The 23,264-nt window shown below is 54.6% G+C and overlaps 1 protein-coding gene across 2 annotated transcripts in view; it reads left to right on the top strand.

The window, feature by feature from the left end:
* The window catches only part of USP2 (ubiquitin specific peptidase 2), a 58,415-nt gene extending 35,531 nt beyond the window's left edge, over window positions 1-22,884 (top strand). For both annotated transcript variants that reach the window (XM_075909508.2, XM_075909514.2), the window contains 10 exons: window positions 5,513-5,636; window positions 17,721-17,832; window positions 17,934-18,044; window positions 19,217-19,281; window positions 19,657-19,760; window positions 19,846-19,926; window positions 20,580-20,658; window positions 20,881-20,988; window positions 21,706-21,826; window positions 22,649-22,884. In XM_075909508.2, coding sequence (XP_075765623.1) covers window positions 5,513-5,636; window positions 17,721-17,832; window positions 17,934-18,044; window positions 19,217-19,281; window positions 19,657-19,760; window positions 19,846-19,926; window positions 20,580-20,658; window positions 20,881-20,988; window positions 21,706-21,826; window positions 22,649-22,736 — 993 coding nt within the window. In that variant the 3' untranslated portion in view covers window positions 22,737-22,884. The remainder of the gene's footprint in view (window positions 1-5,512; window positions 5,637-17,720; window positions 17,833-17,933; window positions 18,045-19,216; window positions 19,282-19,656; window positions 19,761-19,845; window positions 19,927-20,579; window positions 20,659-20,880; window positions 20,989-21,705; window positions 21,827-22,648) is intronic.
* The last annotated feature ends 380 nt before the right edge of the window (window positions 22,885-23,264 follow it).

Genomic DNA, 23,264 nt, shown 5'->3' with positions numbered 1-23,264 from the left:
GCACAGAAACCAGAAGCAGCCAGCTCCATCGATCTTCGGGAGAGGGGGACCCAGGGCCAGGGCGCTGGCCCTCCCCTACCTCCCAAGACTGACTCCCACCCAGCTCCTCTTCCAGCCCCCCAGCCAGGCCCCTCCTTCAGCTTTTGTTCTGCTTCCCAGGGCAAAAGGTGTCACCTTGTTGCACCCCCTCCCAGATTGGGGTCACAAAGGGGATGGGTCATTGTGTATGGGCGGGAGACTGCCACACCCAAATTCCCATCCCCATCTAGGTACTGGGGCAGTGCCCAGGGAAACTGAGGCACACCCGCAGGGTCACTACAGAAATCACATGCCACATAACGAGGGGAATAAAATCCCCGCTTTGTCACACAGGGCCACAGCCCCGTCCCCGCCCCCAGCTGCAGAATTCGTTCATCCTTGTCCTGCACAGAGGGAGCTCTCTGTACGTTCTCCAGGAATAGGAGCAGCGCTGACCCCCGGCGGGTGGGCACCCTCCCTTCCCACATCCTGCTGAGGTCAGGCCAGGAGTCTGTGGCTTGCTCCGCTGATGCTCTGAGGTACCAGGGCCCTCTGCTGAGACTGCCGACAGGTGCAGGCAGATGTTGGCACGTGGCCACCTTTCCCGGGGAACTGCCTCCACCAATCCCTGACCACCCTGCCGCTATCAGACCGGAGCGGCTGTTTGTCCCCACTGCCTCTGTCAGGAGTGCAGCCAGCCCCCCGCATGGCCAGCTGTAGAACTGGAAGGGACCTGGCTAGGTTGTCTAATCCAGTCCCCCGCACACCTCCCAGGTCTGTCTAATCTGCTCTTCAAAACCTCCAGTGATGGAGATTCCACAACCTCCCTAGTTCCTCGTTCCGGGGCTTAACCACCCTGTCCAAGCCCTTTTCCCAACATCTTAACTAAATCTCCCTTGCAGCAATGTAAGCCCATTGCTTCTTGTCCTGTCCTCTGTGGATAAGGAGAATAATTTATCCCCTTCCTCTTTACAACAACTTTTTATGTTCTGGTTATCATCTCTCTCCTCTGTCTTCTCCACTCTAAACAAACTCAGTTTTTGCGATCTTTCTTGTGAGGTCAACTTGTCTAGACTTTCACTCATTTTTGTTGCTCTCTTCTGGTCTTTCTCCAGTTTGTCCACATCTTTCCTGAAACGTGGTACCCAGAACTGCACGCAATACTCCAGCTGAGGCCTTATCAATCCTGAGGAGAGGGGAAGAATTATTTCCCACGTCTTGCTTATAAAACTCCTGCTTATATATCCCCAGAACGATGTGTCTTCCTCTCTGTCTTGCTTTGTGGACTCATATTTAGTTTGTGATCCACTCTCAGGGCCGGCTTTAGGAAGTGTGGGGCCCAGTTCGAACAGTTTCAACAGGGCCCCGGCAACCAGGATATTTTGTTGAGCAAAAAAAAAAAAAAAGCACAGAAAAAAAGTCACAGCCCCTTTAAATCCCCAGCTACAGGGCAGAGTCCCGCCTTCCCGCTAAACCCCAGGGCCGACTGCCCCTCCCGCAGTGCAGGGAACCCCTGCGCCCGACTCACCCCTCCTGTGGTGCAGGGAACCACCACACTCCTCCTCAGGGGCCGACGCCCCCTCCCGCAGCGCACCCAGCACGCTTCCGGCTTCAGGGTGCGGGGCCCTCTTAGGCACAGGGCCCAATTCGGGGGAATCAGGTGAATCGGCCTAACGCCAGCCCTGTCCACTCTAATCCCCAGATCCCTTTCTGCACTACTTCTACCCAGGCGGTTATTTTTATCTGTGCAATTGATCGTTCCTTCCTACGTGGAGTAGCTTTGCATTTGTCTCTATTGAATTTCATCCTGTTTATTTCAGATTTATTTCTCTAGTCTGTCAGCATCTTTTCTGAATTCTAACCCATCCCTCCAAAGCACTTGGGATCTCTCCCAACGTGGTATCCACTGCAAACTCTAGAGGAACTGTCGCGCTGCCATTTTCCAAGTCAGTTACGAAGCTACGGAATAAAACTGGACCCAGGACTGATCCCTGCAGGACTCCACTCAATATGCCCTTCCAGCTTTACTATGAGTCATTGATAACTAAGGCTGAGACTCTGTCACGGATATTTTTAGTTAAAGTCATGGGCAGGTCATGAGCAATAAACAAAAATTCTCAGAGCCTGCCACTGTCCCTGACTTTTACCAAGACTATCCATGGCAAAATGGGTAGGGAGAAGAGTCCAGCACACATAGCTGATGGGCTCTGTGGTCCTCCAATGCCCATAGCATCAGGGCACCTGCAGGGGCCCCATCTCAGAGCTCCAGGGCACCCCCACCAATGTTCCCTGTAGCTGAACTCTTGAGTGGCCACCCAGGAGAGATTCAAATGCCGCCCAGCTGATTAGCAGAGAGTCCAGAGCCAGGCGCAAGTATTTCTGTTGGTGGTGCACAGGTACACATGCCTGGGTGCACAGAACAAAATTTATTCTGCACACTGATGGAAAAAATTAGAGGGAACTTCTGCCCCCCACCGGCAGCGAGCTCTGTGGCTTGGAGCAGCAGTGTCCCCCCATCGCCTGTGGTCAGAGCATCCCTCAACTATAGCTTCATTTTCTCTTATTGTCCTTCCCTGCTCAGTGAGTAATAGGTCTACCCTGTTCTTAGCCTTCCGTTTGCTTGTAAAGCAGTGGTCAATCTTTTTTTCAATGGCAGATCCTTAAAATGTTTTGAATAGAGATGCAGACCCCTTTGGAAATCTTAGACATAGTGGCTGCGTCTAGACGGGCTTTCTTGCGCAAAAAATGAAGGTGCCTGTGTACACTGGCCCTCTTGTGCAAGTATCTTGTGCAAGGGGGCTTATCCCTGAGCGGGAGCGTCAGAGTATTTGCGCAAGAAGCACTGGTTTTGTACATTACAAAGTCAGTGTTCTTGCGCAAATTCAAGCGGCCAGTGTAGACAGCTGGCAAGTTTTTGCGCAAAAGCACCCAGTCTGTGTGTCCCGAGAGGGTCTGTGGACCACAGTTGTAATGAATGTGCAAAATGGTTTCTCGTTACCTTTTATGTTGCTATCTAGTTTAAGCTCGTTTTGCACCTTGGCTTTCTAATTTCCTCCCTGTGTGCTTGTAGGGGTTTTTAATATATATGAATCCTTCATAATTGGACCTCGTTTGCACTTTCTGTATGACTCTTTTTGTGTTTCTGGTCATTGAAAATATCCCAGGTAAACCAGTATGGTCTCTTCCCATAATTTCTCTCTTTCCCACACATGGGGATGGTCTGTTCTTATGCCCCTAATAATGTGTCCTTAAAAACAAACAGACAAACAAAAAAAACCTGCCAGTTCTCTTGAACTCTTTCCCCTTAGATTTGCTTCTCGTGGGATCTTACTTACCAGTTCTCTGAGTTTGCTGACGGCTGCATTCCTGAAATCCATTGTCTTTATTCTGCTGCTTTCCCTCCTGCTATTCCTTAGAATCGTGACCTCTATCATTTCATGATCATTCACCCACACTCTTTTCCACCTGCAATTTCTCAACCAGCTTCTCCTTATTTGCCAAAATCAAATCTAGAACAGCCACTCCCCTCATCACTGTCTCCACTTTCTGCAGTAAGGAATTACCTCCAATACATCCCCAAAGCTCATTGCGTAAGCTGGGTTATTTTCCCAGCAATAGCTGGCTAGCTGTTGAAGTTCCCTGTTCCCGTTAGGGTTTTTTTTTTAAAGCATCGCCCACTTCGTCTTCCTGATGAGGTGGTGTGTAGGAGACAGCTGCCATGACATCGCCCTCGGTTTTTTACCCCTTTTATCCTTACCCAGAGACTTTCAACAGGTCGTCCTCCCCCTTCTAAGTCAGTCTCAGTGCAGGTGTAGATATCTCTGGCATGCAAGGCAACACTTCTCGTTTTTCCCTTCCTGGACAAGCTGTACCCTTCTCTATCAACATTCCAATCACAAATTTTCCTCCCTATTCGCTAGGCTGTCGATTGTCACCAATGTGATTATTCCACTAGTATTTCCAGTTCCTCCCATTCATGTCTCCACACTTCTTACAGGCAGTCAGCTAAGATGCTCTGCAGTCCCTCTGGTCTCTCCTTTGTCCCTGCTTTGATTGCCTGTGTTCTTCCGTGAGTCTGACCCTTTGCCCGGGTCTCTGTGTTTTAGGGTTAACCTGCGGGCTTTTGCCTCCTGCCCCCGTCGAAACTACTATAAAGCCTGCCTCGCTTGGTTAGCCCGACCGCCTGGGAAGATACTCCTCCCCTCCTGGTTGGGTAGCCCCATCTCTGCTCAGCAGTCCTTCTCAGAACAGCATCCAGCGGTCTGGGGAGCCGCCCTGGGGACACTATCCATGCAGCCGTGCGCTCATCCCCAGGACGTATCTGTCCCAGCCCCGTCCCCTCCGTGACGGGGGGCTAACGAGAACCTGGCCTGCACCTCCAAGTCCTTCGCCCTGACTGCCAGAGCCCTGTGGTCACTGAGGATCTGCTCAGGGCCATAGATGCTCCCTCTCCACCTTGCGGGGGTCTCCCTGTGCAGCTTGTCAACGCATTCTTTCCCTGTGCACGGACGCGCCTCCTCCTGTAGCCCCCCTCCCTGCTCCCTGAGAGATGTTACCAGGGGCACCTCTCACACAGGATGACCCTGCTCCACACCACCTTTCCGTGGCTGGGAAGTGCAGGCCACAGTCGCTGCACATCCACCCAGGACCCGGGGAAAGGCACCCGCGGATGGGTTCTCTGTCTGGAGGCAGGGAGGGGAAGGGCTTTGTTGGCCCCACGGCCATTCCAGATGATGCTGATTTTATTCTTTCTCCCACCATAAGCTCCCTCCCCAGCTCCCTGGTATGCCTGGTGTGGTGGCGCGTCGGGGTCCCCCGCCTCCTGCACCCCCGTAGTGGCACAAACAGACTAGAACAGAGGGAGTTTATTGCTTCTCCAAGATATAGCACAGATGTAATCTGGTTACAGGAACTGGGGCTAGGAAGCCTCAGTGCCCCTCTTGAGATGGGGGGTGGCTGGGCCCTACAATCCCAGCCCCCTCCCTAGCTCCTTCTCCCCTGCTTCCAAGACAGAAACTAAAGACCGTCCTTTCCCGCCCTGCCCCCAGCCAAGGGCGGCATCCCACCTTCCTTTGTTCCTCTCCCTGGGGGGTAACTGGTCGAACAGGCACCTCCCTGTCCCATCAGCTACTGTGTGTGTGGGACAGACAGCAGCCAGTGGGGGTCACCCACAGCCCAAGCCTAGCAACCAGCAAGGTACCCCCACTACGGCACACCTGGTACAGACTGCCTGGCGGAGGGCGGCAGCCAGGTCTGGCGGAGATAGGTCTGGCCCCCTCTTTGGCTGAGTGTGAGAAGCCACCTGGAGAAGGCTGCATGCCCCCCGCTCTAGGACAGATCCGGCCAGACGATCCCTCTCTCCAATGCCTTCCAGTGGCCTGAAACGCCAGGCGGCCGTGGTCTTTCCTGGCACTCCAGGCACCGGCGCTCCTCCCCCACGGCGGGGACTGTCCTGTCTCCGGTGGCCATGGTCTCCCTTTTGCCTCCCCTGCAGTGTTTCATGAACTCCATCCTACAGTGTCTGAGCAACACGAAGGAGCTGAGGGACTACTGCCTGCAGAACCAGTACGTGCGGGACCTCAACAACAGCAGCCGCATGCACACCGCGCTAATGGCAGGTAAGGGGAGCCAGGGGCCTGCACCCAGGCCTTGGAGAACCCGGAGCGCTCCACCGGGCCCGTCCCTTTGGCTGCGCTTGGCCATTCAGTGCAGCCTCCCTCCAGCGACTGACCCTACTGGGATGCGGCTCCCAGCCTCTTGGCCCTCTGGCTCCGTGTCACCCGGGCTCAGGTTACCGGGCAGAGGAAAAGTTCCCTGCAAAACTCTCCTTGGGATGCAAGAGTCACGTTGGCTCTTTTCTTCTTGCATCCCCTGCCGGTGTAATGCCAAAAGCTCCTACTTGAGAGATTGTGCTACCTCCTGCTGTTTTCTAAGCACTGAGCATGCCTGGACACACTGAGCATGCTCAGCAGTTCTCTTGCAGCCCACACTAGCTGTACGTTTTGGCTTAGTCCATGTTAAAAGCATTTAAAAAGGAAGAAAAGTGGCTCAACAGAGGAGGTGGCTTAACGGTGACTTGGCAAGGGGGTACAGCAGATGCAGGCAGGGTCAGGATCTGGTCTGTGGCAAACTCAGCTCTGGTGGAGGAGGGGCACCTGCAACATTACACCGTCCCCAGCTCTCGGTAACACACTTGCCACTAGTCTGCCTGCCTGGACCCATGCGGGGCACTAAGGGGTAAACCCATCCGCTAGAAACATTGTGTTGCAGTCGTGCTAGTCGCACCTCAGCGGGGTGTTTGTAGATGCTGGAAGTGATGTTGCTTATCTGTATCACCTGATGCGTAAAGTTTCCGTGGAAACATCGTAAACTCACAGACGGGGCCACATAACTCAAAGAAAACAGCCTCATTTTGACCAAAACTGTCAGAAAGAAAACTTCCCAATGCAGTTGCTACTGTACTCGAAAGTGTGGGACATATCTCGCCCCCGGGAATATCTTATGCATTTCCCTTGAACTGGTTTGCGGTTAAAAGAGAAGTCTGTAGTCACCTGACAGCATGCACACACCAAAATATTAGTCATTATTTGTAGAATGGACTGATGGGGAAAGGTTGTTCTGTGTGGTGTTGTGATAAGTTGTGCAGATAATAAGATCTCTGCCTCCTAATTAGAAAGCATCTTCTTAATGTTCTCTGCTCAGCTGGAGACCTGCATCTAAAGCACAAAGGTAATTATCTTCTTACTATCACAATGGCAATCCATGTCACCTTCTCGAACAGGAATGCCTCTTAGCAGATGAGCCGTAGAGTGTCGTGTGTGACTAGAGTGTGTGAATAGCAAAGGAGAAGCTGATGCTCTTATGTAACCCCATAGCACTACGCGCTATTGAGTGTCTAATGCCACATGCTCCAAGCTATAGTTACTCACCAAAATAGTCTCAGTCGTTTGCAGGGAGTTGAAACGTTCCCGTCCCTGCTGTGGGCAGTGCTCTGCCGTTACACTTGCCCCGTCACAGTTGGGGGCCTGGAAGCACCCCAGATCTTCCTTACACAGGCGCCCACGCTGCACGAAGGGGAGGGTGGCCCCTGGAGCAGGTGACAGCACCGCCCTGTAGGGACAAGCGGTCCCGTGCTGTCTGTCACCCATCCGGTGCTGGCAAGGGCCACGCGGAGATGCCGAACTGTCGTGTGGTCCCATGAGGACTGATAATTTGCACGTTTCAGGTGCTCCGGAAAGGGGACCATTGTTGGCAGTTCCTCACTTTGTTCTCCTTAGCGAACACCTCGTGGCCCTTGTTATCCAGCGATGCGGGGGTGGCTGTGCAGGGCTGACCCCCAGGAGACAGCCTGCACCGCTGACTGCGCTTAGATTGTGCAAGGGACTCAGAGCAAGGGTTACTTCACTGAGCCGCTGCTGGGTTCGTCCCAGACCCTCTGGCTGGCCAGCTCTGCCCCTGCCTGGAATGTGAAGTAATGGGCATAACTTACAAAGCCGGCCACAGACAGAGACGTAGCTACCTCCTGGGCAGCCCTGTCCTCTCGGATGTGTGACCCCATCTGAGCCTGTCTTCTCTTGGACCTGAGAAGGGCTCACAGGTGGGTCTCTGACATACTACGGCAGAAATTTCACACTTCCGCTTGGGCCGGGAAGGGAGCCCTTTCTGGGTTTTTTTGCACCAAGGCAGGGGGAAATGAGCAAGTATTCACCTGGACTGTCTCTCACTAGCCTTCCTCAGACTGCCCAACACCCAGCTCCCAACCCCCGTCAGCCACGTGCGCTGAGACTTGCCCCTTGTCTCTACACCATGGCGCTGCCGTGAGCACGACATAAAATGCCAGCAGGCACAAGGGACGCACACCGACGCTGGTGGCATTGCAGCAGGACTGAGGGAGACCCCATCCCTATTGTCCATAGCTCAGTGATCAGGGAGCATCCCCGTCAGATCCCACAAGACAAAGGGGGAAACTGAAGCAGCATCCTGTTGCCTGCACAAAATTCTCTATCACTCCCGTATGATAAGGGGCACCCAGCTTTACCCATTCCTAAGGGTCACATGTGACCCTATTCATTTAAATACCCCCCATGTCCAATTCCTAAGGCTCAGGGTGTTTGCAGGACCTTTTACCAGTCTTACTCAGTGTCGTGTGATTCGATTTATTTTAGATCCAAGAGAAACCAGCGCGCTCCATGGAAACTTAACCACTTTCTTATTTATTACAAGCTTTAAGCAGTTAACGTTGTTGTTTAAGTTTCACAAGCCTTAAAAACAATGACTATACAATGGAAACGTTAACTACGATAAATTCGAAAGCAATGAACACAGCGCAAAGCAATGCGAAAGCAACGAATAGCAGATCTACTAGAATACAATAAAGCCTAGTTCACTTACACTTCACCCGGATGCTATCTACAGTCCCAGGCAGGAGATCGTGGTTCCTTTGACTCCCACGTGTCGGAACGTGTTTACTTCTAGTTGCATCGAGCAGGACGTAACAACCCTGCTCACTCCCTCTGTGACGACGCATCGGGGTTCCCCCGACTCCTGCACCCCTGTAGTGGCACGGACAGACTCCGCCAGCCAGTAGAATGGGGGGAGTTTATTGCTTCTCCAGGATACAGCACAGCACAGATGTAATCTAGTTACAGGGCAGGCCTAGGATGCCTCAGCCCCCCTTGAGATGGGGGAGACCGGGCCCCTAAATCCCAGCCGATGCTTAGGCTGCTTCCTCCATGATTCCAGACAGGAAACTGACTCTCTTTCAGCCCTGCCCTCTTCGACAGGGGTTGGTCTCCGCCTTTCTCCCTTTTTTTCTCTCCATGGGAGGCGACTGGTCGGACAGGTTGTGAGCCCCTGGCCTAGTGACCCATCCGCTGTCCTGTTGGGCCGTGCTACAAATAGCCACCAGTGGAGGTCACCCACTGCCCAAGCCCAGCAACCAGCAAGGCACCCCCATACCACACCGGGTTCTAGAGCAGACAGCTCCCCCCACTAAGTCACAGCCTCCCATTGAGTCTTCTTACTAAGCCCATTTTATAGCAAAGCGAGACTTGGTCGTTCTAATAATATTTACCGTTGATTATGTTTTGTGTAAGATGCCCAATGCCCTATGTGGGGTACATCCTGGTACTTGGGATGTTGCCTAAACTATGGGCGTAGTTGACAGTTTCATGGCAGCATCTGTAATTTGTGCTTATCAGAAACAGAAGTACCAGCGCAAGGTTGATTGTCGTGTGTTCTTGACGTGGTCTCGCGTACCATGCTTAATCTGCATTGCTATTCAAAACATTCCTGCCTCTCTCAGCTTCTCCCTCGACCTTAACTGCGTGCTTACGTGTACCAGACTTGAGACAGGCCTGGGTTTTGCTTTTTAGAGAGCCGCACTCTAAGGCAAACATCACCATTGATTGGCAAGGCAGGGCTGTCAGGCTGCCACACACACAGTCACGTCCTGACTCTCTATTTAGTAACGATTACCTAGAAAGCAGAATACACATGCTGGCCAGACAAGGTCAGTCTCATCTGGTTGCTGCACGTCATGGTCATGCAGAGGGTTCTTGGCAGCTCTGGTCTTAGGCTGTGTCAGAGGTGAGTTATTCTTCCAGCTCTTTCCCTCTTCTCCTTCCATTCCCTCTTTCTGTTGGTCTCCTTGGGACGTCAGTTAATACACAGACACTTTGAGCATGTCTGCACTGGGGAGTTACTTTGAAAAAACTCCCCTTATTTCAAAATAACAAGGTGAGCGTCCACACGACCACGCCCGTTATTTTGAAATAACGGGCTTGTCATTTCAAAATTACAGTCTCTTCACAAGCAGGAGTTATCTTATTGCCTATATATAAAGCTATGTTATGCCCACATCTTTAATACTATGTACAGATGTGGTCTCCTTATCTCAAAAAAGATATATTGGCGTTGGAAAAGGTTCAGAAAACGGCAACAAAAATGATTAGGGGTTGTGAATGGGTCCCATATGAAGAGAGATTAAAAAGACTTGGACTTTTCAGCTTAGAAAAGAGGAAACTAAGGGGGGATATGATAGAGGTCTATAAAATCATGACTGGTGTGGAAAAAGTGAATAAGGAAAAGTGATTTACTTATTCCCACAATATAAGAACTAGGGGTCACCAAATGAAATAAATAGGCAGCAGGTTTAAAACAAACAAAAGGACGTTTTTCTTGACTCAGCGCATAAGTCAATCTGTGGAACTCCTTGCCAGAGGATATTGTGAAGACTAGAAGTGCACACAGCACCCTAAACTCAACATAAGATATGCAATTTGCTCTACACAAATTGCATATCTTATTTCAAATCTATTTTGAACTAGCTTATTTTAAAATTTGGTGCATTTGCACAGTGCAGAATTTCAAAATACCGTGCTATTTCGAGACATCCCTTTACCCTCGTGGAAACAGGCCACAAACCAGTCCCACAGAGCGCTTCAGCTGCCTACCTGAAGCCTCATGAGCAAAACCCCTCTAATACCCCAGCAATATCTGCGCCCCAGATGGCCCCGGGCCTCATACACAGGTGAGGGGTCCTAGCACCCAATACCACCTACCCCGAACAAGTTCTGTCCGGTTCCAAGAAACCAGCCACAGATCCCTGGTCAATTTACCCTCTGGATCTTACCCACAAATCACGCTGAGCCAATCCTTTAGCATCTAACATCTAAAGGTTTATTACTACAATAAAGAAAAGTATAAGAGTGAGGTTGTTAAAGGATAGTACATTACATGCATCGAATCTCCCAGTTCTAGATGGAGGCTCTAGCAGAGCTGTTACAGCTGCTGGCTTAAAATTCCTTGTTGAGCATCCTAGGATCAAGATGGGTCCACAGTTCTTTCCGGCTCTTCGATCCCTGCAATGCTGCCTCTGGGATGAAGTGCTGAGCTGAGTACCAAGATGGAGTCGACCACATGGCCTCTTTATACATCCTTCCTGGTCTCTTCTTGGCTGCAGCAGGCCACCTGGCCAGCGGCCTATCTCTGTGTTCCCTGCTGGCAGCCCTCAGGTGTCAGCCCTCATGCTTTAGGTGTGTCCTTGGCCCATTGAGTGCCATTGCCCCACAGGGCCTCGCTAATTAGCATGTCCATAGACCGGGCTCTGCCCAATGCTCAACCACATGCAGAGAAATATTCAGTATCCACACAGATTACAGGTTCCTAACTATACACACAGACATTATACAATCACATGACTAGCGTATATAGGATTAGCAGACAGGGAGCTTCTATTCAACACCCCACATGGCCCCCTTTTGTACCATTTTGGGGCCAGCACCCCCCACATATGGGTGCAGCAGTGATCTGGCTGCTTCCCTCAAATTCGGTAACGTGACAAAGGCTCTAACCACCAGATCAAGGCTGCACAGGAGGCCTTCTCCCCCCTATACCATTTTGCAGAGAGTTACACAGGCACCTAAGAATTTCCTGCCTGCAGCTTGTAATCGCCCTCTAGTCCTGTGGCTTGGCTAGTCACCCAGCCTGTAGATCACCCTAGTGCAGCTCCTTCCTCGTCTTGCTGCGGTGGGACTGGAGCAGCCATGTGCTTGCTCTTCTGTGACAGTCCAGCTGCCGGGGGAAGAGGTGATCTGGTGGGGAGCATAGGTCCCTGTGACTTTTTCTGCAGAAGCTGATCCACTGGAATTACATAGTGATGGTGCCAGAAGTCTAACCAGCAGCTCGCTCTCTTGGCTGTTGAAGGAGGACCACTCTCCTTACATATTGGCTGTGTCTAGACTGGCCAGTTTTTCCGGAAACTCAGCCGCTTTTCCGGAAAAACTTGACAGCTGTCTACACTGGCCGCTTGAATTTCCACAAAAGCACTGACTTCCTACTGTAAGAAATCAGTGCTTCTTGCGGAAATACTATGCTGCTCCCGTTCGGGCAAAAGTCCCTTTTGCACAAAACTTTTGTGCAAAAGGGCCAGTGTAGACAGCTCAGATTTGTTTTGCACAAAAAAGCCCTGATCGCGAAAATGGTGATCGGGGCTTTTTTGCGCAAAAGCACATCTAGATTGGCCACGGATGCTTTTCCACAAAAAGTGCGTTTCCGGAAAAGCGTCCATGCCAATCTAGATGCTCTTTTCCGAAAATGCTTTTAACGGAAAACTTTTCCATTAAAAGCATTTCTGGAAAATCATGCCAGTCTAGACGCAGCCATTGATTGGCCCAAAGGGCCAGCCCGTGGTAGTCAAGTGGTTTGGGCAGCTGCCTGTGGTGTGCCAGGCTGGGCTTCAAATCCCCCTTTTTTCTTGAAGGGAAGTGATTAGAACCTCGATGGCTTCTCTCTCCACTGAATGGCCTGAGTGCTGGGCCAGCGGGTGGCCGATGCGAGGGCTCTGTCCGTCTTTGTTCTGATGAAGGTGGGCAACGTTCAGTAAATATTGAATGACAATTGGGCAAGCGCACTCTGGCGAGTCCCTTGGAGCCATGTGGCTTGGGTACTTGCCTGATAGGTGTAGGGGGGCTGCTTCCAGTCTCCTTTCTGCTTTGGGTCAGGCGGGGGGGGGGGGGGACGTTGTTAGAATGCTGCAAGTGCTCAACTTTGCCTAGATATTAACCAGACCCCCTTAAGCCTCTGAGCCCTCTGTGGTGTGCGGGGTAGGGTGCTTCTTTGGTGTGCAGGTGCCCCCGGATCAACTCCCCACTCCACCTGATCCAGAGGTGCGAGATCAGAGACCTTGAACTGCATCAGGAGGGTATCTGCAGCCCCTCTTGCTCGTTTTTTATGAAAAAGGCGTTGCTGCTGAGCAGTAAAACCCTCTCTCTTTAGTCCACCATGATCAGGCTACACACCCAGGCTGTGGCGGGCACCCCAGGGCACTCCCCTGCTCTTCGGAGGGGTGTGACCTGGGGGTGGCCACCTCCTGAGGAGAGTCACTGGTGAGCCATTCCTATCCCCACCCCCTCCCTTTTTCCCCAGAAGTCAGACGGCCTCTTGAGAAAGAGGGGGTGGGGACAAGGATGGCCCAGCCCAAAGGACAGGGAGGCAGGGGATCCCGGTGCAAACCCCTGCCAATTGGCTGTGGGGTTCAAACTGGGGGTCTCCTCCAACTCGGGCGAGTATCCCAGCCACTGGACTAGAGTGTGAAGGGAGCTGGGCGCCTGCCCTGGCAGCACATTGAACTCAAGTGGAACGGCTTCCACAGGCAAGAGGGACGGCTCCCTATGCCTACGACAGGAAGGGACAGGCCTCAGGACAGACGTGAACCCACACAGCCCTTGGTAGAAGCGCGGAGCTTAGCCATGGGGCTGCGAGGGAGCTGGAGGATGAGGTTGGCCCAAAGCACATTTCACTGAAGTGGAACAGTTCCCGCAGGCCAAAAGATCAACTGCAGGGGAGATCTGAATCCCCTTTGGCACCATCCCGGGCAGGGCCGGATTAAGGGGGGGGATAGCGGGGCAGCTGCCCAGGGCGTCAACCTATGGGGGGCGCCTGATTGAAGTGGTAAGGGGCGCCGCATCAGGCGCCCACCATAGGTTGTCACCCGGGGGCGGGACCCTGCATTTGGGGCTGCGCCCCGTACACGTCAATCAGGTGCCATGCGCCCAGGACGGGGCCAAGCATGCGCCACGCGCCCGCTGCCCAGAACACAAGACTGGCTCGGGCCGGCCCTGATCCCAGGCACACGGCTCAAACCCTGGGGAGGAGAGGACACTGGAGCTACAAGTGGCCTCAATCACACACAGTTCAAGTGGAACAGCTTCCAGAGCAAGGGGGACAAAGAGGAAGAAATCGGCTAGTGTGAAACACTGGTGTGTAGGTGTTCCATCCTGCCCACAGAAAGCCAGCTGACTGCCGTGGAACCTTAAAGGGGACAAAAGCCCTCTTTGGTTTCTCTTCTCTCTGCGGCTCAGCTGTGGTCTTCCACCAGCTCTTTCCCCCGTGCCACCGAAAGCTGAAGTAGCATCACATCCACTGGCAGCCCAGATGTTCGGCGAGATAAGACAGGAGTCCGTTCCCAGCTCTGTGCGTGGGAATTAATCTCTTCTCTGGGCCAGCCCCGGTTTTGAAATGAAATTCATCTGGCCCCCAAGAGCAGCGCGGTATCTCAACCAGACAGAGGCCACGGCACCATGGTAGCGCTTTGTTTACTCTCAGTGTTTGCCTTGCTTGAGCAACATGCAAAGAACACGCCTGAATCAGCTTCTTCGTGATCTACCTCGAGGGCTGGGGTTACAAAATAGTTGCCAGTCATCGTGCGAGGTTGTGAAAGCCACCGGTAACACGCTTCACGACTAGGCAACTATCTCTGTGTACACGTCACTATCTGCACTTCATGAACGTTTGCGGTGCTAGATTTATTCTTTGAATTCGGTCGCATTGCTTCGCTGGTGACATTAACTCAGTCGGGTTCCAAACATTTTGCCTTTGGTCGGTCCCCCTGCAGTCTCTCTTGCCAGATTTGACTCATTCTTCATGTGCACAATTGTCACCACAACAGCTGGGTATTGACATTTTACTCCAAGGACAATGTTGAACAGCTGATTGGACAGCTCCCCAAAAGTTTTGCACTGGGCTCTAGCCGTGCATACCACCTGCAGAAGCATCATGAAGTCAGTAATAGCTAAAATGACTCATCAAAAGTTGGTCATTCAATCACTGACAGATTTCTCTCCAGCTCTTGCTGCTGCTTCTTTTGGTCAGTTGTTAGGTTGAGCTTACCGAATGACTTGCTGCTTTTCTTGTGTGCCTTCTCTGCCATCATGCAAACTTTCTGCCATTTCAGGTGGGACCACAATGTTCACAAGTGGCCATCAGATGTCTGAGCTTGTTTCAGGTTCAGAGCTGGAAGGCTTTGTCATTCTTTCAGTCACTACTGTCATAATATCTTGGACAGCAGTTTCATCCACAGCTGTGCCCTCTTGTGGTTGTTTCTTTGTGGAGATCTGTGGCTGAAGACTGCATGCCGTGCAACTGCCTTGTCTTAGATGCTACAGCTGCCTTAAAATGTGTGGAGACAAGGTGGGCGAAGTCATATTTTGATTGGGCCAAGTTTGCTTGGTGCTCAAGAGCTTGTCTCTTTCACCATGAGAAGTTGGACCGATAAAACACCCCCCTTCCTCTCAGATATCTTGGGACAAACACAACAGCAAATGCACAGTCAGCCTTCACACAGCGCACAGTCAACCTGTGGAACTCCTTGCCACAGGATGTTGTGATGGCCAAGACTATAACAGGGTTAAAAAAAAAGCTAGATAAATTCATGCAGGAAAGAGCCCTCAATGGCTATTAGCCAGAACAGGCAGCTTCTGTTTGTCAGAGGCTGGGAATGGGCGAGAGGGGATGAATCCCTTAATGTTCCCTTTTCTGTTCCTTCCCTCTGAAGCACCTGGCATTGGCCACAGCCACGCACAATACTTGGCTCGATGGATCTTTGATCTGACCCAATATGGCCATTCTTATGCTTTTATGTTTACCACTGCAAGCAACTTTAAATGCTTCCCCTAGTTCATGTTGAGTGACTGCTCCGTGATCATGTCATGCCATATACCACGGAAACATGTGGCAGTCTGGTTTTCTGCACTCTGGCTGTCTGCTGGACCGGACGTATATCTAGCATCTCCTCCGTTTATGCAACCTCATCTAGGATAGTTCATATGACCCCCCCCCCCCCCGACTCCTCCCCGGCAAACAGAATAGTCACTGCCAACCTCCCAAGCTATAAGCGCTGGCTGCCATCTCTCTTTGCAGCTATATAATCCCGCCAGAGTTGGGAGAAATCTGTGGCTGAGTTTTCGCAGGGCAAAAGTGTATCCGAACAGTTTTCCTTGGGTGAGTCAAGGGCTCATGAAGCAGGGGAAGTCTGTTCACGAACTCTGCCACAGCAGTCTCGGCTTGCATGGTGTTTTCTATGCAGACTGTCACCACATCTTCGAGCACCGCAGCGCAAGGTCAAGCTCTCTCCAAAATGTGTCTCTTCTCATCTTCTGGGAGAATACAACTGTCCATGGAACTGCCACCCACTTCAAGGAAGTCCTCATAGGGCGGCAGAGCCTAACACCACAGTCATGCAAAGGAGAGATTGACACGCCATAGATGTTGAGTACCATAAGGATGCTTTCAAATCCACTTTCCTGCATCACACTGCCTGTGTCACCCAGGAAATTCACTGCCTGGTGCAAGCCATCCCTGTCAAATTCAGTTTGATTCCTCCACTTAATCAGCTGTACTTTGCTGTAGTTTGCTTCCCCATCCATAAGTCCAGGCTTGGCCCCGAGAGTGGAACATACCCTGAAAATATTTCACCCTGGTGTACACTGTATTAATATCAGCTACTGGTGTAGAAATCAGCGCACCGCAGCCAATACTCATAAAATATAAACAGCAGACAGAAAATCTTCTCCAGTCAGTCCATTCCACAAATAATGACACCTATTTGTGTGTATTACATGGTACAAAGAAGGGCATTCTGTGTCGTGTGACTACAAACGCTCCCTTTAACCAAAGGCAGATCAGTACAAGAAAATACATAAAATATCTCACCAGGAGCTAAATACTTCCCAACCTTTCCACAACATTATTATTTTGAGTACATAATTGCACAGGCAATTGCATTTAGAAGCTTTCTGCCCATTTGGGTCAAACATAAAGGCTGTGTCTAGACTGGCCAGTTTTTCTGGAAAATCAGCCGCTTTTCTGGAAAAACTTGCCAGCTGTCTACACTGGCCGCTTGAATTTCCGCAAAAGCACTGACTTCCTACTGTAAGAAATCAGTGCTTTTTGTGGAAATACTGTGCTGCTCCCGTTCGGGCAAAAGTCCCTTTTGCACAAAACTTTTGCGCAAAAGGGCCAGTGTAGACAGCTCAGATTTGTTTTCCGCAAAAAAGCCCCGATCGCGAAAATGGCGATTGGGGCTTTTTGCGCAAAAGTGCGTCTAGATTGGCCATGGACACTTTTCCGCAAAAAGTGCTTTTGCGGAAAAGCATCCGTGCCAATCTAGACGCGCTTTTCTGAAAATGCTTTTAATGGAAAACTTTTCCGTTAAAAGCATTTCCGGACAATCATGCCAGTCTAGACGTAGCCAAACTGTTTCTTCACGTTACGGCCTTTTTGGTGATGTTATGATATTTTTTTACATTGGAAGCCCGGTAACATTTGAACATTACATGGTACAGAGTAACTTCGCCACTTCCATCAGCTGCAAAAACCTTAGCTGGGTGCCCAACATGTAGTAGCAACAATATTTTTCCAGATTCTGGCTTGCATTGTGCTAAGTAACAGAGGGGTGGCCATGTTTGTCTGCCTCTGCGAAAATAACGAGCCCAAATAAATCTGTTAGGTGCCACTGGACTTCTCGTTGATCTAGCTGATGGGTTCCCCCAACTCGTTCATGTGACCCCCTTTTTAAATCTGTCGGGCCGACTGCTCCGACACCAAGGTTTGCCCTGGCTGGAGCTCAGGGAATGCTTTGCTGCTGATCCTGTACAAGGTGTAGGCTTCAGCGCTCTCTGCCAGAGTCGTGCCAGCATCGCAGCGCTCACAAGTGGAACAGAACAGGCTGCCTTCTGCTCCTCTGCTCAGCAGGTCTGGCTGTGCCAATGGACTGGGAGCAGATCAGCGAAGTGAGGAGCTGCATGGCCCCCCCCGGGAGGAGACCCGCCTGTAGCTGGGGCTGTGGTTCGGACCATGCCCCCAAAGGGTGAGCCGACACGAGCGGCAAACCCCAGGAACCCTCCTTCCCTCTCTCTCGGCAGAGTTCGCAAAGCTGATCCAGCTGCTCTGGACCTCGCCCCCCAACGAAGCAGTGAGCCCCTCGGAATTCAAGACCCAGATCCAGAGATACGCGCCCCGCTTTGTCGGCTACAAGTAAGGCCCGGCCGCAGCCGCGGCTCGACGGGGCGGGAGGGGGCCCGGGACGGCGTGGGGAGCCCCGGGGAGATTCCTGACCCTTCCCTTGTCTATTCCAGCCAGCAGGACGCACAGGAATTCCTGCGCTTCCTCCTCGACGGGCTCCACAGCGAGGTGAACCGGGTGCTAGTGCGGCCCCGATCCAACCTGGACAACCTGGACCACCTCCCGTGAGTAGGCAGCGCGGGCGCGGCGCGAGCAGGGTGCCTCTCTCACAGCACCCTGGGGAGCTGCCTCCGTCCCTGCAGAGCAGCATCCAGGCTGTACCCCGGGGCGACGCTCCCCGCCGGCTCGTTGCCAGCCTGGGGATTCCCAGAGGGGGGTGCCAGCTGCTAAACCCTGCAGTGCCCGCCGTGGCCAGCTCTTTCCATGGGCTGGTTCTGAGCACGTCCAGCTTGGTGGCGGCTGGACCCCACTGGCAGCAAACTCCCCAGCTGGTAGAACCCACCCGTGACGGGGCGTGGGGGCTGCAGGCACGGAGAGGAGACTAAGCAACAAGCCCAGAGGAAGGAAAATCACCCTGGATCCCAAACTGGAAGGGTTAGCTGCCCCCCTGCCCACCAAAGGACCAAGCAGGCCTGCTGGTGAGAGAGGCGCTCTTCTCCCCACACGGCACAAGCACTGCTCGGGGTGGGCTTGGGGACCGGGGGGCGTTCTGCATGCCTGCCCGCCGGGAGGTCGTGGGGCGTAGCAGCAAGAGAGCAGCGCTAGCCCTGGAGTTAGTGCTCTGCAGACCCTAAACACATGGGCTACGTCTACACCGGCGCGTTCTCACGCAAAAACGCTTCCAGAAGAAAGCGTCTACACTGGCACGTGCTTTTGCGCAAGAGCATCCGTGGCAGTGTGGACGCTCTTGCGCAAGAAAGTCATGTTGCCTGTCTACACTGGCGTCTTCTGGAAGAGCTCTTGTGCAAGAGGGCTTCTTCCTGAGCGGGAGCGTCAGAGTTCTGGTGCAAGAAGCCCCGATTTCATACAGTAGAACATCAGTTTACTTGTGCAAGAACACGCGGCCAGTGTAGACAGGCAGCAAGTTTTTGAGCAAGAGCAGCTGCTTTTGCGCGAGATCGCGCCAGTGTAGACACAGCCATGGAGTCCCCAGGCTGGAGGCGTGGGGGTGAGGCTCTGGGCTCTCCACTCACTCAGCTTGCTAGCCATCAGCTGCTCCAACCCCGATGGACCTCAGGAGCAAAGCCGCTCTCCCAGCATCCGTCCTGGACCAGTGATCCGACCCCAAAGGATTTAGCTCCCTCTCAGCAGGATGCTTCTGCCTGCAGCCTGCAGTGCAGCTGGGCGAGGCGCTGGGCATCTCTCACGTGCTCTCTGTCCTCTTTGTCCCCTGCAGCGATGATGAAAAAGGGAGGCAGATGTGGAGGAGATACCAGGAGCGGGAGGATAGCCGGATTGGGGGTGAGTGCCTGGGCAGCCACGCCCGGGGAGGGGATAGGTGCAGGGGGTGGATGGAAGGTCGCAGGGCCCAGCGAGTGAAGTGGGGGGAAGGGGGATCACCGTGTCTGTGGAGGGCTGGGCTTGGGGGTTCCATGGGGCAGTCGCGTCGGGAGGTGGGGAGGGCATGCGTGAGGGGGAGGACGCTTCATGGCCTTAGTGCACGACAGCCCAGGGACATTACAGAACTGCCTTGGCTCTAGCTGGGACACAGAGAGCTGGGTCTGCTACACCCCATATATCCAGCTCCTAGCAGTGCAGGGCTGGGGGGCAGAGCTCTGCCCGGCGAGGACGGGCCATGCAGCACCTTGAGCCTCTCCCACCCCCTCTCCTTCCCAGATCTCTTTGTCGGGCAGCTGAAGAGCTCGCTGACCTGCAGCGAGTGCGGCTACTGCTCCACGGCCTTCGACCCCTTCTGGGACCTGTCCCTGCCGATCGCCAAGGTAACGTCCGTGCCCCACCTGCCGCTCAGTCCCCCCCCCCCCCCCGCCTGGGCCCGCGCTGACCCTTGCTCGTTGCTCTCCGCAGAAGAGCTACAGCGAAGTGACCCTGTTGGACTGCATGCGGCTCTTCACCAAGGAGGACGTGCTGGACGGGGACGAGAAGCCGGTGAGGGGGGCTGGGGGGGGGCAAACGGTGGGATGGATGGGCAGGGACAGAGGGAGGGATGGACAAAGGGATGGACAATGGGATGAATGGACAGACAGAAAGACAGAAGGGCGGAGGGACGGACGGGCAGACAGAAGGATGGAGGGAGGGTGGGAGGGAGGGCAGACAGACAGACAGACAGAAGGATGGAGGGCAGACAGGACGAACAGATAGAAGGACGGAGGGAGGGACGGACGGGCAAACAGAAGGACAGAAGGAGGGGCAGCCAGACAGAAGGACGGAGGGAGGGCGGGACAGACAGAAGGACGGAGGGAGGGCGGGACAGACAGAAGGACGGAGGGCGGGACAGACAGACTGCTGTTTAAAGACCAGGGGTGTGTGGCACAGAGCTCCCCACCCTCCGGCTTTGAGCCGTTTCCCACATTCACAGTTTTGCTCCCGCAGTAGCTCCCCATCCCATCCCCATGGGAACGGCACCATCTTGGCTCCGGACAAAGTTGGCACCCGCTTGGGCTGGGCTCCGTTTCCACAGGACATTGGGGCTGTTGGCTGTAGTTGCCCTGCCGGTGGGCCCCTCAGGCCCTGCCAGGACCTGGGTTCACCCCCCAGTGACGCTCTTGGGGTCCCCCCTCACCCTGGTGTGTCTCCCCCAGATGTGCTGTCGCTGCAAAGCCAGGACGAGGTGCACCAAGAAGTTCAGCATCCAGAGGTTCCCCAAGATCCTGGTGCTTCGTATCCACTGGGCAGCATGTGCCATTGGGGGGGGTCTTGGGGCAAAGGGCTGTGGGTGGGCGGCACCTCCCCACCCCCTGGCACTATCAGATCCAGCTTCTGCTGAGTGGGACCTACCAGAGCAACCTGAGCCCCATCCCCCCGAGACTAAAGGGCTCTGCCCTTCCCCCCCCACCCTTCCATCCATCCTGGCCCTGCCCCTTTCCTTGACTCTGCCCCCAGACCTGAAGCGTTTCTCCGAGGCCAGGATACGGACCAGCAAGCTCACCACCTTCGTCAGCTTCCAGCTGAAGGACCTGGACCTGCGGGAGTTTGCCGCCCAAAGCTGCAGTGAGCGCCCTGGGACGGGGGCGGGGAGCACTGGCATGGGCGACAAGCCGGCAGGGCAGCGGCACACCCATCCCGCGGGGCACCTGGGCGTGTCACCGAGCACCCCCATCGCTAGCCAGTGTGCCGCGCTGCCTGGCCCGGCCCTTCCCCACAGACGCGCCCGCGCCGATTTCTTCTTCGGCCACAGCGCGCAGGGGGACGGCTGCTGCTTACAGAACAGATGCCCAGCGGCCTCGGGGCTTCTCTGCCATGGCCTCCCCCTCCCGCCCACCTCCTCCCAGTGACCCACATCCGCCCAGCAGTCCGGCCCTGTAATCCCCAGTAGAGGCTTCAGCTCGTAGGTTTCGCCGAGCGGCAGCCACCTTGCCCACTGCCCTAGCACAGAGACCTCGCCGGCTGCGGGTCGGGATCATCCGCCGTGGGCTTCAGGGGAGGAAACTGAGGCACGGGGGTGGGGGAAGCGATTCACCCACCACACACTAAGCCCGTGGCAGAGCTATGAACGGAACGGAGTCGTCCTGGCTGCCCCGGTCACCTGCTCCTCCCTCCCCGCGCTGCGCACAGAACCCCAGTGTCCTGGCTCCCCACAGTCTCCTGCTCAGTCCTGGGGGTCTTGCCTGGGGTCCCCCGGCCACAGCACCCGCGGGGCAGGGAATTCCAGCAGCGGGGGTCCGGATGGACCCTGCCCTCGCTAACTGCTCTGCCCGCCCCTTGCAGACCATGCTGTTTACAACCTGTACGCCGTCTCAAACCACTCCGGGACCACCATGGGGGGGCACTACACAGCCTACTGCAGGAACCCCGTGTCCGGCGAGTGGCACACTTTCAACGACTCCCGGTAAGGCTGGCCCAGGGCCCCCCGGTCCCACCTCGCACTGTCACCAGGCGGCTGCATGGGCATGTGGGGAGGGGGTTCTGTGGGCTGCAGTGGGGAGCAGCTCTGTGGTCTGAGGTGACAGGGCATTGCATGAGCGTGGGGGTTGTGGGGGAGATGTGGGGTGATGGGGAGCTGCACAGGCAATGGGGGGAGACGTGGGGTGATGGGTAGGCTGTACGGGTTATGGGGGGAGACGTGGGGTGATGGGTAGGCTGCATGGGTTATGGGGGGAGACGTGGGGTGATGGGTAGGCTGCATGGGTTATGGGGGGAAACATGGGGTGATGGGGAGCTGCACAGGCAATGGGGGGAGATGTGGGGTGATGGGTAGGCTGTACGGGTTATGGGGGGAGATGTGGGGTGATGGGTAGGCTGCATGGGTTATGGGGGGAGACGTGGGGTGATGGGTAGGCTGTACGGGTTATGGGGGGAGATGTGGGGTGATGGGTAGGCTTCATGAGTTATGGGGGGAGACGTGGGGTGATGGGTAGGCTGTACGGGTTATGGGGGGAGATGTGGGGTGATGGGTAGGCTGCATGGGTTATGGGGGGAGACGTGGGGTGATGGGTAGGCTGTACGGGTTATGGGGGGAGACATGGGGTGATGGGTAGGCTTCATGGGTTATGGGGGGAGACGTGGGGTGATGGGGAGCTACATGTGCTCTGGGGGCTATAGGGGGAGATCTGCAGATGTGGATTATAGTGGGGGAGCCGCCTCCTCCCACCCCCAGCTCCTGTGCTCCCACTTCCCGGGCCATGCTGTGACCGTCCCTTTATCCCCGCAGCGTCACCCCCATGTCCTCCAGCCACGTGCGCAGCAGCGACGCCTACCTGCTCTTCTACGAGCTGGCCAGCCCATCTTCCCGCATGTAGCTCCCAGCCCCTGCGCGGCGCCCCGGGAGCCTGGCACGGCCGCGCCCAGACGGGGAGAGGCAGGGCTGCCGCGGCGCGGGCCGGGGTGTCCACGCAGCCGGTTGTTTCTAAACCAAACCCAGAAGAGGCAAGAGAAACCAGCCCTAAGACAGGGCCAGCGCTCTGGCCAGGGAGACTGCTCCTGCCCGAGGGCCCTTGCCGCTGAGGCTGAAGAGAAGCGAAGCCGCAAGCCCACGGGCCGCACTGACACCGGAGAGAGGCCAACGGGGGGCTGGACGGCGCGGCCGGCTGCTGTCGTCTGGGGGCAGGGGCTGGATTTTTAGCTTGTTTTGCTCTTTCTTTGGTGTGTAATAAATGCCGAGGGGCACAGGAGCCTGCCTGTCCCGTTAAGTCCAAGCAGCCAGCTGGGGCAGAGACAGGTGGGGCCTGGGACCCAGGAGTGCCTCTGTATGGGCACCCGCGCCACTTGGAACCTGCTGCCGAGGGACCCCGACTGGAATTGCACTATGGAAACCCTGCGGCTGCTCC

Source organism: Pelodiscus sinensis, chromosome 25, assembly GCF_052426305.1.
Source record: "Pelodiscus sinensis isolate ZL-2025 chromosome 25, ASM5242630v1, whole genome shotgun sequence".
Lineage (NCBI taxonomy): Eukaryota > Metazoa > Chordata > Testudines > Trionychidae > Pelodiscus > Pelodiscus sinensis.
Note: the sequence above shows the minus strand (reverse complement) of the source record. Positions and strands in the feature narration are given on the sequence as shown.